This window comes from Bos grunniens, chromosome 9 (assembly GCF_055505025.1).
Source record: "Bos grunniens cultivar Pamir isolate PY7600 chromosome 9, Bosgru_T2T1.0, whole genome shotgun sequence".
Lineage (NCBI taxonomy): Eukaryota > Metazoa > Chordata > Mammalia > Artiodactyla > Bovidae > Bos > Bos grunniens.
This window is the reverse complement of record NC_141173.1, coordinates 97,319,133-97,333,789: the sequence shown is the minus strand read 5'-3', so window position 1 is coordinate 97,333,789 and position 14,657 is coordinate 97,319,133. Positions and strand designations below refer to the sequence as shown.

The following is a 14,657-nucleotide window of genomic DNA, read 5'->3' as shown; positions in this document are numbered from 1 at the left end:
CCACTGTTGCTGTTGTTGCTTCTGTTGCTCTTCTTGCTGCTGCTGTTTTTGTTGCTGCCATTGCTGTTGTTGCTGCTACTGTTGTTGCTGCTGCTGCTGTTGCTGCTACTTCTGCTGTTGTTGCTACTGCTGCTATTGCTGTTGCTGCTGTTGGTGGTGTTGCTGCTGTTGTTGTTGCTCCTGTTGCTGTTACTGCTGTTGCTGATGCTTTTGTTGCTGCTATTGTTGTTGTTACTGCTGTTGTTCCTGTTGTTACTGCTGCTGCTGTTGCTGTTGTTGCTGCTTCTGTTGCTGTTGTTGTTGTTACTGCTATTGCTGTTGCTGTTGTCACTGCTGCTGTTGCTGTAGTTGCTGCTGTTGCTGCTGCAACTATCATTTTTGTTGTTGCCACTGTTGACAAGGAGGCCCTTGGAGCTTGGTTTTTGAGCTTGGGCCCCTGCATCTGGAGTCTGAGAGGACTCCAGAACCACCTGGATTACGGCAAGCTTCTGCTCCTCTCTGTTTCTCAGATGGATCCAGAGACTGAGGCAAGACTAAGCTCCTCCAGGTGGGGGGCATTCTATGAGGAGTTAGGGGACCCAGGAGCAGCCCCAACCTGGATTTCAGTATTATAAACACAAACATGCCAAGAGGGTGTGGCTGGGAACAGCAAAGTGAAGAAAACAGCATTTTTACATGAATATCAGCAAGATCCTCATATTCATAAAGACAAGATGACTAAGAAAAGTTGCAATTTGAAAAACTTTTTTAATTAATTTTTATTTGCTCTTTACTTTTACTGAAAAGTCAATAATCTTTGGTAAAAATGGTTTCTCAAGTCCTATTTGCAGAAGAGATGTTAACAGTGTCTATATTTTGCATTCATCTAAGGGATAGAAAATTAATTTCAGATGTTTAGCGTGTTCTCTATTACAGAGAGGAGTGAGACACCTTGAATAAAGAATGTGGGCCAGTCCCACTCCTGGGAGAGCATTTTAGGAGTGACTTCATCCACAATAGCTGCTCACGATGCTCTTTCCATTTTCTTTTTGAGCATCACCACAAGGAACACTTGGCAAGACTGATCCTGGACAAAGCTTATACTCATTTGTTGCTCCATTTTTCTATTATCCACTTTATCTTGATTTTCAGTTCCTCATAATCTCTTTCTCCTCTCTCCTTTTTTGTTTTATTATTGCAGGTCAGGAAAAAACAAAGAAAAGATGATTTACATTGAAGTCAAGAAATTAGACACTCCACTAAATTAAGAAGAGAGAGCCGCTCTGGTTTGCTTTGACAATAACAAGGCAAGAATCGAACATTTCTGCTCTCACCACAAAGCCTATACATGTCAACCTTACTTCTGTTTGGACACTATTAACCCTGATCTATAACCAAATGGAGTCTGTTGTACTGCTATATGAAAATCTGCCTCTAGGACGAGGTCTTAGAGGTTCAAGCAAATCTTCACTTGCTTAAACACTTCCAATGACCTCATCTTACATAGGTACCTTCAGAGGGGATGCCAGTACTCCTCTGGACCAGATATTTCCAGAGTAGGTTCTAGAATATCTCAAGGGAGAAGCAAAAAGTCTGTCTAGGAAAGAAATAGCTTACACATAAAAAGAATGTCAAGATTTTATCATTTAAATCAGCAGAAATCTGGCTACAAGTTTAGGAATGAATCATAAAGATACAAGGCCCAGGAGGATGAAACATAATAATGAGTCAGGTAAGATTTACTGATCTGAGTGCTCTGACCCAAGATTCTAGATTTAATGTGCTGGCTGGAACATCTAGCATCAGCTCCAACAGTTAGCAGAACAACAACATGAGAAAAATTATGAGTATATTTCCATAATTTGAAATAAGGAGGACTTCTTAGGCAAAAGCATAATCCAAGAGACATAAAGTAAATGACTGACTGATGGATGTGATGACACAAGACAAGGCTAAATTAAATGAGGCTAGATGTTTAACACACCCGAAAAGTAAATTTAATGAATAAGTGACAGATTTGGGGAAATATTTGCCACATATAAAATATTAAAGGGCGAATACCCAAAATAAATAAAAAGCTACTAAAAGTAAATAAAGAAATGACAATCCTTTACACAGACCATAGGAAAAAAATGGTTCAAGAATACAAAGTTATTTATAGAAATAGCTTTAAAATATGGTTAGATTATATATATATAAACGTATATATCTTCACTGCTGGGAAATAATAAGGAAATATTTTTTACTCTTCAGATTAATTAATAAAAGTAATTTAAAAAATTGAAAACATCAAGTATGGACGAGGACATGAAAGAACTTTCGTGCATTGCTGGCATGCATGAGTTGATTGGTTTAGTCTTTAGAAAGCAGTTTGGCGGTGTCCGTGCACATATTAGAAATGTGCACATCTGGACCCAACAATTTCACCACTCAGTGTCTATTTTTGAGAAACACTAAAGTGTATGCAGATTCATCTCAGAGGTATTCATCGCATCATTTGTTGATGAGAGCAAAAACTGGAAATAACCAAAGTCCTTGTATGTGAGGAATGCTTAAATAAGCTACGGTATATCAACTCATCAGTGGAAAAGAGTGAAAATGACATATAGCTACTCCATATAAAGACCTTCATGGTGGAGGGCTAAGGTGAGTTTTGGAATAAGGATGTGGAAATCATAGGATGCGCATCTAACTAATGATGTAGGGGGAGAGGAATGGGACTGGCAGGGCACAGAAACGATTAGAAAGATTTTACTTTTTCTGCAAGTCTTGCATTTTTATTTTTTCATGTGCTGATCTGTGGCATGCTCATGCTGTTTTTAAAAATAAATGATTAACTGGGAAAGAGTTTGATGGTTTCTTTAAAAACTAAACATGTACTTACAATATCACTCGGCAATTGCCCTCCTGGGTATTTATCCCAGAGAAAGGAAAACATACATCCACACAAAATGCCATACACAATTGCTCATTTTTGTCTCTAATTAAACACAATCTGGAAATAATCAAAATGTCCCTCATACCAAGGAACACTCCTCAGTAAGAAAAAGGAACAAATCAACAAGACACACACAACTTGAATGGATCTCAAGGATGCTAGGCTGAGTGATAAAGGCCAGTCTCCAAAGGTCACTCATGAAAGGAAAAACTCCTGAGATGGGAAGCAGATCAGTAGTTACGGTAGTGGTTACATAAGTACATAAATCTACTCGTGTGATAAAGTGACATGGATCTATACTCACATAAAGCACCAGTGTCAGTTTCCCGGTTTTGATATTTTCTATAATTATGTGAGATGGAACCATTCGGGAACACCAGGTGAAGGGGACCCAGAATCTCTCTGGATTACCTTTGTAAATTTCCCGTGAATCTAGTTATTTCAAAATAAAAAATTAAAAACAATATTTTCAAAATGAAATGCTATGGGGACCCAGAAGAGGCCACTTCTCTGTAACAATGTTTTTTCAAGTTAATGGTCAAAATGTCTTTGACATCCAAAGGAAACTACGTTCCTCTGTCCAGAAAACTGCATATCCAAAATTTGCATATACTTTCACAGGCTTTTACCAATCCTTCATTCAGTTAAGAACTCTTGCTGTTGACACAAGTTTCAGTCCATAAACCAAATCCAGCATGCTGCCTGTTTTTAAATAAAGTTTTATTGACACACAGCCACACGCATTGACTTCTATTTTGTCTAAGGCAACTTTGCAGCCACTGCAGCAGAGTAAGTGGCTGCTGCAAAGATTCTCTGATGCACAAACCTTAAAATATTTGCTATCTAGCCCTTTATGGGGTTTACCTAATAGATCAGCTGGTAAAGAATCCACCTGCAATGTAGGAGACCCCAGTTCAATTCCTGGGTCCGGAAGATCCCCTGGAGAAGGGATAGGCTGCCCACATCAGTATTCATGGGCTCTCCTGGTGGCTCAGGTGGTAAAGAATCTGTCTGCAATGCGGGAGACCTGGGTTTGATCCCTGGGTTGGGAAGATCCCCTGGAGGAGGGCATGGCAACCCACTCCAGTATTCTTGCCTGGAGAATCCCCTGGTGAGCTACAGTTCATGGGGTTGCAAAGAGTCAGACATGACTGAGTGATTAAGCACAGCACAGCAGCCCTTTATGGAAAAAGTTTGCTGACCCCTGGGTAGAATCCCACCTCTGTAAACTGAAAGAAATGTTGGAATAAAAAAGAACAATAAAAGCACAGAGAAGGCAACACTGTTGACCTTCTAGAGTCTGCGCTCCTTCTGTGCGCCTGTTGTGCAGGCAAACAGGAAGAAGTCAGGCAAGAAGGTGGCAGTGTGGAAAGAAGACGCACTCACATCTCCCCAGCACGCTCGTGCACACGGCCCCCTGCGGCTTCCTCCCTGGGCCCTGAGCTGGGCTGGGCTGCCCAGCGGCCTCGGGGCGTGCTCTGGGTGCGGTGATTCCCGAGAGCCCCAGCACTCCTGAGGAAAAGAACTGGGTGGGCCGTGCAGATTGGGGTGGCCACGTAAACTGGGAGGGGCGACTTGGGAGGGAAGAGTCAGGGACCATTCTGTCTACTGTGTAAGATGTGCTCAGTAAAAGCCCCATTGTCTAAAAAGTCCCACTCATCAAAGACTATTATTTTCATTTAACCTAAAGCAAAAAGAATGTATTTTTATTTCTTCAATGAAAGAGGAATGTCTTTCCTCTAAGAATATGTCTCCTGTTAGGAGTTCTTCCGCTTTTTCTGGCATAAGCCACGTTTCTGACGCACTGTTGATCATTTGCAGTTTGAGTCTCTTTAAAGTAGAACCAAAACTCAAAACACTTTGAAACAACCTGGATCAAAAATTCCAGATTTTTACCATACTTTTCTTCTTTAATATTTGACTTGTCCACATTTACATGACATTTTTAGTGACTCACTCTACTGAATATTGAGAAAGCATTTAATTCAGGGGTCCCCAACCCCCAGGCTACAGACTGTAGCCTGTTAGAAACTGGGATGCACAGCAGGAGGTGAGGATTGGGCAGGCAAAACCAAAACTATAATCCCACCCAGGCCAGCGGCAACACTGTCTTCCATGAAACCAGTCACTGGTGCCCAGTGTAGGGAACTGCTGATTTAACTTACTTTAATTGTGTATTAAAAATGCATTTTTACCTTTCTATTTCATCAGATTACATGATGTCATCAAATTAGGTAATCACAATATAGAGTTCAAAGAGAAAAAACAGATTTAGGAGCAAATCTAACTGATCCCTGGTCCTCCTGTAGCTCAACTAAGAGACACAGATAGGTGGTCACATTAGAACGTGGCCACCTAGCTGAGCTGAGGGTTCGCCAGCTGGTTTTGCTACCCAACGCAAGTCTGTGTGCCCGACACACAGCAAAGCCAAGCAAACCTAAATGTCAGAGTTTGGAGCCAAGAAAGGTTTATTGCAACCCCTAGAATCATGCCAGGAGAATGCGTGTCTCATGCCCCCAAAACCCATCAACTCCCTGAAGGAGTTCAGCAAAGCATTTTTAAAGATGGGGGTGGGAAGGATGGCAGGGTTTGTGATCAGTTCCTGCGTCGTTTCTGACTGGCTGATGGGAAGGTGACATGGCCGTGTCACGGGGTAAACCTGAGCAATCCTTAGGCTCCAGTAGGTCTGGGGGTTACAGTGCTCAGCATCGAGCAGTTAATTTCTTTCCTCTGGTGGTAGCCTCCAAAAAACTCAGGAAATAAGCATGAAATACCGTGATCTGGGTGCTTCAGGGAGGAGCTACAGCAGAGGATATTGGGGACGGGTCTGCCCCAGGAAGGTCCCACGGGGTTCTGATCTGTTACAGTTTCACAGAGAGAAGGTGTGCCCAGCGGGGTTCCCCAGAGAAAACAGCACCAACGCACAATGTACATATACACATACGTGAAAGGAAACTTTGGCTTACATTGATTGTAAGGCTGAGAAGTCCCACGATCTACTGTCTACAAGCCAGAGACCCAGGGAAACCAGCTGTAAAGACCAGGGGCGCATGATGCTGTAACTCCCGGTCCCAGGGCAGAAGACAGATGCCCCGCTCACAGCAGCAGGAAGGGAGGATGGCAGGCAGGGACAGCACTCCCTCCTCTCCTTCTCGTTCTGCTCAGTCCCTGGATTGGACGATGCCCACCCAGGTTGTTGGCGGCAGGGGGCATCCACTTTTGCTGAGTCCACCGCTTCGCTTCCAATGCCGATCTCATCCTGAAACACCCTCACAGACATACTCAGGCATCCTGCTTCATCAGGACACAGGATTTCACGTTCATGGGGGTGGGGGTCGCTCTGTAAACCAGTTCACTGGAGGCTGGTCTCAAGAGCTCCTTCTAAGCCCAATGCCGCTCTGGTAAACAAAACATAGAACTCGCCTTGTTTCACTCATGCAAACTTGACAAATAGGACAATACATCTAAAACACCAGGACCCTGATCAAACCCCAAGAGTAAAGCTGTCTTCCCTTTTCCCCATTTGGCAGGTCTTAGCACAGTATCCTCGGTTAACCAGAACTCTGTAGCTGTGAACTTGGGTGACCCCCATGAAAGTTCTGAAATCAAAACTGACTTGGCAAAGACTTCTCTCCCAAAACAGTCTGACTCTATGCTTACACCATCAGGCAAGTGGGTCTCGGGCTCAGGTTCACTTTCAGATGTCTCCAGCAACGATTTCTCTAAGGCAGGAAGATGTGGAGTGAGAGGGGACCACGTCCGTCACTCTCTGGCTGCTGTAATTTGGGGGTCTGTGTGATTTCCACGTGCCCTCAATCTGCATTTCCCTGTCAAGAGCCCAGGGCATCTTGCCTCAGGAGTGCTTGCCCTCAAGCATAAGGCACCCAAGGACACCACCTCAATCATGACTGGGCCTGGCAAAATTGAGTCGTCTGTGTTCCAGGTCCCCTTGTCCCTGCCTATCCTCCTCCCCATGCCCACCCTCCCTGGCCACACCAGGGCCCTTTGACACCAATGGCTCAGCAGGTAAAGAATCTGCCTGCAATCCAGGAGACACAGGGTCAATCCCCGGATCAGGAAGATCCCATGGAGGAAGAAACCCGCTCCAGTAGTCTTGCCTGAAAAATTCCATGGACAGAGCAGCCTAGAGGGCTACAATCCATGGGGTCACAAAAGAGTTGGATACAACTGAGCGACTAAGCAAGTAAGCCAATCTCCCCTGTGGCCCCTCATCAAAAAAGATCCGCTCCATGCCCCAGAATCTTAGGGCTCAGCTGGGGAGCGACCTGTAGGGCAGAGAGTGTTAATTCTGGAAACCAGTTCTGCTGGGTTGTGGGAACTAGCAGTCTCCATCCCAGAGTTCAATCATTTCAGTGCTTAGATGCCCAGAAACTCCTACAAACAATGACTCATAACTAGTGCTGGCTTGGATCCCCAGGTCAGAGATTCTAGCCCAGAGCACTCTTCCCAGATCCAGACATCTCTGTTTAGACATGCGGAGGGTTCCCGTGGGTCTCCCAGGTGGGGCTAGTGATAAAGAACCCACCTGCCAAGGCAGGAGACATAAGAGATGCAGGTTCGAACCCTGCGTCGGGAAGATCCCCTGGAGGAAGACATGGCAACCCACTCCAGTGTTCTCGCCTGGAGAATCCCATGGACAGAGGAGCCTGGCGGGCTACAGTCCACAGGGCCGCAGAGTCAGACGCAACTGAAGCTGCTTAGCATGAGGGTTCCGGTAACCAGCATTTCTCACTGAGATTTTACTGCCAATGACAAAAAAGTTTATCGTCTTCAGATTTTGAAAAGAGGAAGAACTCTGTAGAGGTCCATATTCATATCTTTCTTGCACATTTTCTAAGCCATCTGTCATCCCCAGGAAATCTTGTGGAATGTTACAGATATTTTACCCCCAGAACAGATGTTCGGTGAGGATTTTCCCGTCAGGCAGAAATACTAGGGTCAGAAACCACAGAGGCAGTAGAGGCCACCCAGTGCCTGTGAGAGCTCACAACCCTGCAGGGGCCCAGCTCAAACACAACAAACAGGAACTGTAACCAGAACCCTGTCTGGGGTGTCCCTCATCACTAGAGAAGCAACCTCAGACTACTAACCACGGTACAAAGTGCGAGGGTCTCCTCTACTCGGGAATGCTGTTCACCAGGACAAGATGAACAAGATGGGTGTGGGCTTTGACGCCGCAGGCCGGTTGGGGAATACCCTAGAGATGACAGCGCGATGTGGAGCCAGCCTGGGGACCAAGAGGGAAGTGCCAGATCCCCAAAGTCAAGCTGGTTTTGCTTCTTGAGCGGGGACAGCTCTCCCTGGGGAGCCGATACTTAGTACAGTTCTAGGAGTTCACAGACAAAGGAGAATACCTGGAGGACAATTTGGAGTTTGGAGACAATACCCCGAGAGGCTGAGCTTCAGTGTGTGCAGGAGGTGGAGAGGCAGGCAGAGTGGCCAGGGCTGCCCAACCTTGACCTTGTGGGCAGAGAGCTGGGCAGGGAGAGATGGGATGGGCAGCAGGAGGCACGGAGCCAAGAGAAGCAGACAGATGAAGGAGATTAAGGGAGAAAAGAAAAAGGATGACCATTAGCTGTGGAGCCAGAGGCTAAAGGGGCATTTAAGAAGAGCATAGCAATGAGATTTATCCCATAACAAACACACTAGACACTAGCTTCACAAGCTCGACAGCCTGGGGACAATTCCAGGACCAGGTTCAGAGGTCCTGAGGCCATCGGTGTCTAGAGCATCACACAGGAATTTTTGTCCACAAGGCAACCAGAAATCACAAAAACAGGTTCAAGTATTCTCAAGTACTCTCAGAAAGAAAGAAAAAAGACATTTTAGGAACACTTTCATCCAAAATGGTTCAAAGAGAAATAACATTAAGACTGAGAGGAAGGGTAGTTTTACATTTTATTCTTCATAACTTTGGCATTTCCTCAATTTTCTGCAATGCATATATTTAAAAAACAAAAAAACATGTGTTAGGCAGGATATGGTGCCTATAAAAATACGCGTGATAGATGGGTCACCGTTAAAGATTTCCTTTCTGAATTCATTCCTGGTCTAGCCTCCATCACACCAAAGGTAACAACTATTCCAGATTTTGTCTCTCCAATTTCCTTGTTTTGAGTGTACAACACACACACACACACACACACACACAAATGTGTGTATGCATCCTGTTAAAAAACAAAAATTCCACTGAGAATATTTTAAAGATCTAATTGACTTTATTGAACAATTCAGGCATCGGGCAGCATCCCATGCATTGTGTGGAAGGAAGCCTCAAAGGGTGACAGAAAGGGAAATTTTCTAAAGACAGGATGGATATGAGAGAGTGCGTGTGTGCTCATTGGCTAAGTCGTGTACAGCTCTTTTGCAAGCTCATGGACTGTAGCCTGCCAGGCTCCTATGTCCATGAGATTCTCCAGGCAACAACACTGGAGTGGGTTGCCATTTCCTTCTCCAGGGGATCTTCCCGACCCAGGGATGGAACCCACGTCTCCTGCATTGGCCGGTGGATTCTTTACCACTGAGCCACCAGGGAAGCCCCAAAGGCAGGACAAGGAAGTCATAAACATGGAAACAAAATTGTTTCAGATTCAGATCATCTTTCTTCGGGGGAAAAGGGGTCTTTCAGGCACCACCTCACCTTCCTTTGGGGGATGGAGAAGGTGCTGACCGGAAAGTATCTGACCGAAAGGTTAAGGCTGTATTTCTGGGGGAGTCTGAGCTTCAGTTAAGTTAGGTATTAAGTCCTGATTCGGTGGCCTAATGTAGTACAAGTGAATCCTTTTGGGGCCTGTGGTCTTATTTTAATGCTATCAACTTATTTTTAATATATTTTGTAAATGTTACTGAAATACAGTTAATTTCAGCCTCTATTTTCAGCTTTGTTTTATATTTTTATTACTTTTTGCTTTTATCTTCATCTTCACTTTTCTTACTTTGGGTTTATCCTGCAGTTCTTTTTCTAATTCCCTGTCCCGAATGACCATTTAGACTCTGAGCCTCAGCCGTCACAGATATCTAGCACGTTGGCCGATTCTGATCTGAGAGGCTGTTCCATACATCCCCGCATCCCTGCCCCAGGCTTCCTATCTCCTGGTGGGACCTTCAACCGGGAGAAAGTCCCAAAGCTCCACCCCCTCTCTCAGGCTCTGTTTAACCCCCTTATCACACAAAGGGCACAGCAATGTTTTCCCACAGCCGTGGGTTGTTTTCTTCTCGGAGACATGCTGAGTTGGGAGGCCAGGAAAACGTCTATTCCTGGGTCTTCAAAGGAGAGCAGCCCCTGATGCTGTCCAGGGACTCCTCTAAAGCCACGCCCGGCTGTCTGTTAGAAGTGACCACCCAAGGTCAGACACTGACGCATCACTGTCTCAGCTCAAACACATCTTAAAATCACGGATTTCTCTCTTCCAAAGGCAAGAGACTGCTAAGTGCGGTGGGCGTGGTAATGAAGTTAACGGGAGGACAAAGGGGGAAGTCTAAAGAAGAGATTCCCTCTCCCTTCTTCCAAGTGTGGCTCCAGAGAACTTGGCCAAGTTCAACTAGTGAGCCATTCTTTCTAAAGCATCCAGAGAAGGGGGGATTCATTAAGAGCCAATGTCTGGAATGAAAGGAAGTCCCATGAAACCGATTAAACAGGGTTCTCCAATAGATCAAACCAGGCAAAGGTGAATGGACAGCAGAAGACGAAGAGGGAAGACAGCGTCAGAGAGAAGCGAGGAAGGCCTTGAGAGACAGGTTTGACTTGTCTTTCCTGCTGCCACTTTGCGTCTGCAACTGCTGAGGCAAGAGGCAGAGGGGGTCAGGGCTGACCCGGCATCAAGACGGATTGCCCCGTTTACTAGCCATGTGACGCACGTTTACAGACTTCTGCTGCAAGTATCAAATTGTCCTCCAGAAGGTGTTAGAAATTAATTGCACCGACACACCAGAGGAGAGCCTACTTTTTCATGCCGTCGTCCCCCCAACAGCTTCTCTCTCACGCACTCGCTCATGCTCTCACACCCGCACACACACGTACCACCGCTGCGCAGTCTTGCCGAGTGGATCCGCCAAAGATCACACCGCAAGGCTGTTTCACCCGTGCTTCTTTGAGCGGTGAGGCTGAACGTGTTTTCAAATTTCTTGGCAATTTTCTTTTTGCTGTGACATGACTATTTTTGCCCTTTGCCCATTTTCTCTCCGAAATCGTCTGCTTTTCCTTATTAACAGGTAAGAGCCTTTTGTATATTAGGAATAGTAACACTTTGGCATAGAACCTTCAGTTTGTGTCTTGGAGTTGGCCTCTGGCCTTTTAGGGGTTTTGGGTGGGTGGGGGAAATTTTTCATGTATAGAATTCTTTTTTACCAAAAAGAAAAACAAAATGGGCTGCCTCCCTACTCGAGAGGTACCTTTGGTGCGATTGAAATGGAGGTCTCTGTCTTGACCCAGTAAGTCTGGGCGTTACCACACCTTTGCCGTGAAAGGAGGGCTCCCCTCCCCACTTCCTCTTTCCACCCTCCCAGGACCCCCCCAACCCCACCCCCATTCCATCCTGAGCAAAGCACTCCTCTGCTGTCTGTGGGACTCAGGGGAAGCCCGAAGCTGCTTCTGCTGAATGGTAAGGTTCTTTCTTCATCATGAAAGAACTCAGAAAGGAAGCAGGGAGTTTAAGAAAGTTAAGTCAGAGTTTATTTCAGCAAGAATACACTCTGAGAGGGAGAGCGGCAAGCAGGTGAGGAGCTGCTGCCCCGGGTTTCTTTAGCAAGCCGGTTGCGAGGGGCTACAAACAAAGGGGTGTATTCACTGGGAAAGGAAAGGTTTGGGGGTCACCTGCCCTGATTTTCAGGGCTTCCTGGTGGCTCAGACAGTAAAGATTCTGCCTGCACTGCAGGAGCCCTGGGTTTAATCCCTGAGTTGGAAAGATGTCCTAGAAAAGAGAATGGGTACCCACTCCAGTACTCTTGCCTGGTATCCATGGATGGAGGAGCCTGGCTGGCCACAGTCCATGGGATCATAAAGTGTCAGACACAACTGAGCGACTTTCACTTTCAGATGAGTTTACTTCTGGATGACCAACAGGTTTCAATTTAAAACGACCAAACTGGACTTTTCTGGTGATCCAGTGGTTAAGAGTTCACCTTAAGAGGGGATGTGAGTTTGATCCCTGATCTGGGAAGATTTCACATGCTGAGTAGCAACTAAGCCTGAGTGTCACAGCTACTGAAGCCCTCACACCTAGAGCCCAAGCTCCGCAACATGAGAAACCACCGAAATAGAAGCCCATGCACTGTGACCAGAGAAAGCCCAAGAGCAGCAACGAAGACCCAGCAGAGCCAGAAATAAATAAAATAAAATGCATTTTAAAAAATAATAAGAGAAAGACACACTATTGAGAGGGCTAACAGTCAGGAAGGCTAGGGGTCCCCAAGTGGCACGAGGAAATGAACTGCAAGTGACAGGCATTTCTTTCTTCTTTTCTCTTATTCCTGCATTGGCATGATGACACCTGGTGCCACCTGAACTTAATTTTTCTCAAACCTTGAGCTAACCAGTGCAGTTTTCTTATGGAAATGTTTTTCTTAAGCCATGTTAATGAAACTATGTATTTGCTTTGGAAGTGATCAGTGCAAAGAAATAGAGGAAAACAATAGACTGGGAAAGACTAGAGATCTCTTCAAGAAAATTAGAGATACCAAGGGAACATTTCATGCAAAGATGAGCACAATAAAGGACAGAAACATTATGGACCTAACAGAAGAAGAAGATATTAAGAAGAGGTGGCAAGGATACCTAGAAGAACTGTACAAAAAAGATCTTAATGACCCAGATAACCATGATGATGTGATCACTAACCTAGAGCCAGACATCCTGGAGTGCAAAGTCAAGTGGGTCTTAGGAATCATCACTACAAACAAAGCTAATGGAGGTGATGGAATTCCAGTTGAGCTATTTCAAATCCTGAAAGATGATGCTGTGAAAGTGCTGCACTCAATATGCCAAAAAATTTTGAAAACTCAGCAGTGGCCACAGGATTGGAAAAGGTCAGTTTTCATTCCAACCCCAAAGAAAGGCAATGCCAAAGAATGCTCAAACTACCACACAATTGCACTCATCTCACATGCTAGTAAAGTAATGTTCAAAATTCTCCAAGCCAGGCTTCAGCAATACATGAACCATGAACTTCCTGATGTTCAAGCTGGTTTTAGAAAAGGCCAAGGAACCAGAGATCAAATTGCCAACATCCGCTGGATCATGGAAAAAGCAAGAGAGTTCCAGAAAAACATCTATTTCTGCTTTATTGACTATGTCAAAGCCTTTGACTGTGTGGATCACAACAAACTGTGGAAAATTCTGAAAGAGATGGGAATACCAGACCACCTGATCTGCCTCTTGAGAAACCTGTATGCGGGTCAGGAAGCAACAGTTAGAACTGAACATGGAACAATAGACTGGTTCCAAATAGGAAAAGGAGTACATCAAGGCTGTATATTGTGACCCTACTTATTTAACTTATATGCAGAGTACATCATGAGACATGTTGGGCTGGAAGAAGCACAATCTGGAATCTTGTGGGAGAAATATCAGTAACCTCAGACATGCAGATGACACCACCCTTATGGCAGAAAGTTAAGAACTCAAGAGCCTCTTGATGAAAGTGAAAGAGGAGAGTGAAAAAGTTGGCTTAAAACTCAACATTCAGAAAATGATCATGGCATCTGGTCCCATCACTTCATGGGAAATAGATGGGGAAACAGTGGAAAGAGTGTCAGATTTTATTTTTTGGGGCTCCAAAATCACTGCAGATGGTGACTGCAGCCATGAAATTAAAAGACGCTTAAGGAAAGTTATGACCAACCTAGACAGCATGTTAAAAAGCAGAGACATTACTTTGCCAACAAAGGTCCATCTAGTCAAGGCTATGGTTTTTCCAGTAGTCATGTATGGATGTGAGAGTTGGACTGTGAAGAAAGCTGAATGCCAAAGAATTGATGCTTTTGAACTGTGGTGTTGGAGAAGACTCTTGAGAGTCCCTTGGACTGTAAGGAGATCCAACCAGTCCATCCTAAAGGAGATCAGTCCTGGGTGTTCATTGGAAGGACTGATGTTGAAGCTGAAATTCCAATACTTTGGCCACCTGATGTGAAGAGTTGACTCATTTGAAAAGACCCTGATGCTGGGAAAGATTGAGGACAGGAGGAGAAGGGGACGACAGAGGAAGAGATGGCTGATGGCATCACTAACTCAATGGACATGAGTTTGGGTAAACTCTGGGAGTTGGTGATGGACAGGGAGGCCTGGCGTGCTGCAGTCCATGGGGTTGCAAAGAGTTGGACATGACTGAGCAACTGAACTGAACTGAAAAAGGACACCATCCTTATGGCAGAAAGCAAAGAACTAAAGAGCCTTTTGGTGAAAGTGAAAGAGGAGATTGAAAAAGTTGGCTTAAAAATCAACATTCAAAAACTTAAACCATGGCATCCAGTCTCATCACTTCATGGCAAATAGATGGGGAAACAATGGAAACAGTGACAGACTTAATTTTCTTGGGCTCTAAAATCACTGCAGATGGTGACTGCAGCCATGAAATTAAAAGATGTTTGCTCCTTGGAAGAAAAACTATGACCAACCTAAACAGCATATTAAAAAGCTGAGACATTACTTTGCCTACAAATGTCTGCCTAGTCAAAGCTATGTTTTTTCCAGTAGTCATATATAGGTGAGAGTGTTGGATCATAA

At 44.9% G+C, this 14,657-nt stretch overlaps 1 protein-coding gene across 4 annotated transcripts in view; it reads left to right on the top strand.

Moving 5' to 3' along the window:
• The window catches only part of LOC147366441 (solute carrier family 22 member 2), a 36,991-nt gene extending 35,622 nt beyond the window's left edge, over positions 1-1,369 (top strand). For all 4 annotated transcript variants that reach the window (XM_086316675.1, XM_086316674.1, XM_086316673.1 and 1 more), the window contains one exon: positions 1,181-1,369. In XM_086316675.1, the coding sequence (XP_086172801.1) occupies positions 1,181-1,247 (67 nt within the window). In that variant the 3' untranslated portion in view covers positions 1,248-1,369. The remainder of the gene's footprint in view (positions 1-1,180) is intronic.
• The last annotated feature ends 13,288 nt before the right edge of the window (positions 1,370-14,657 follow it).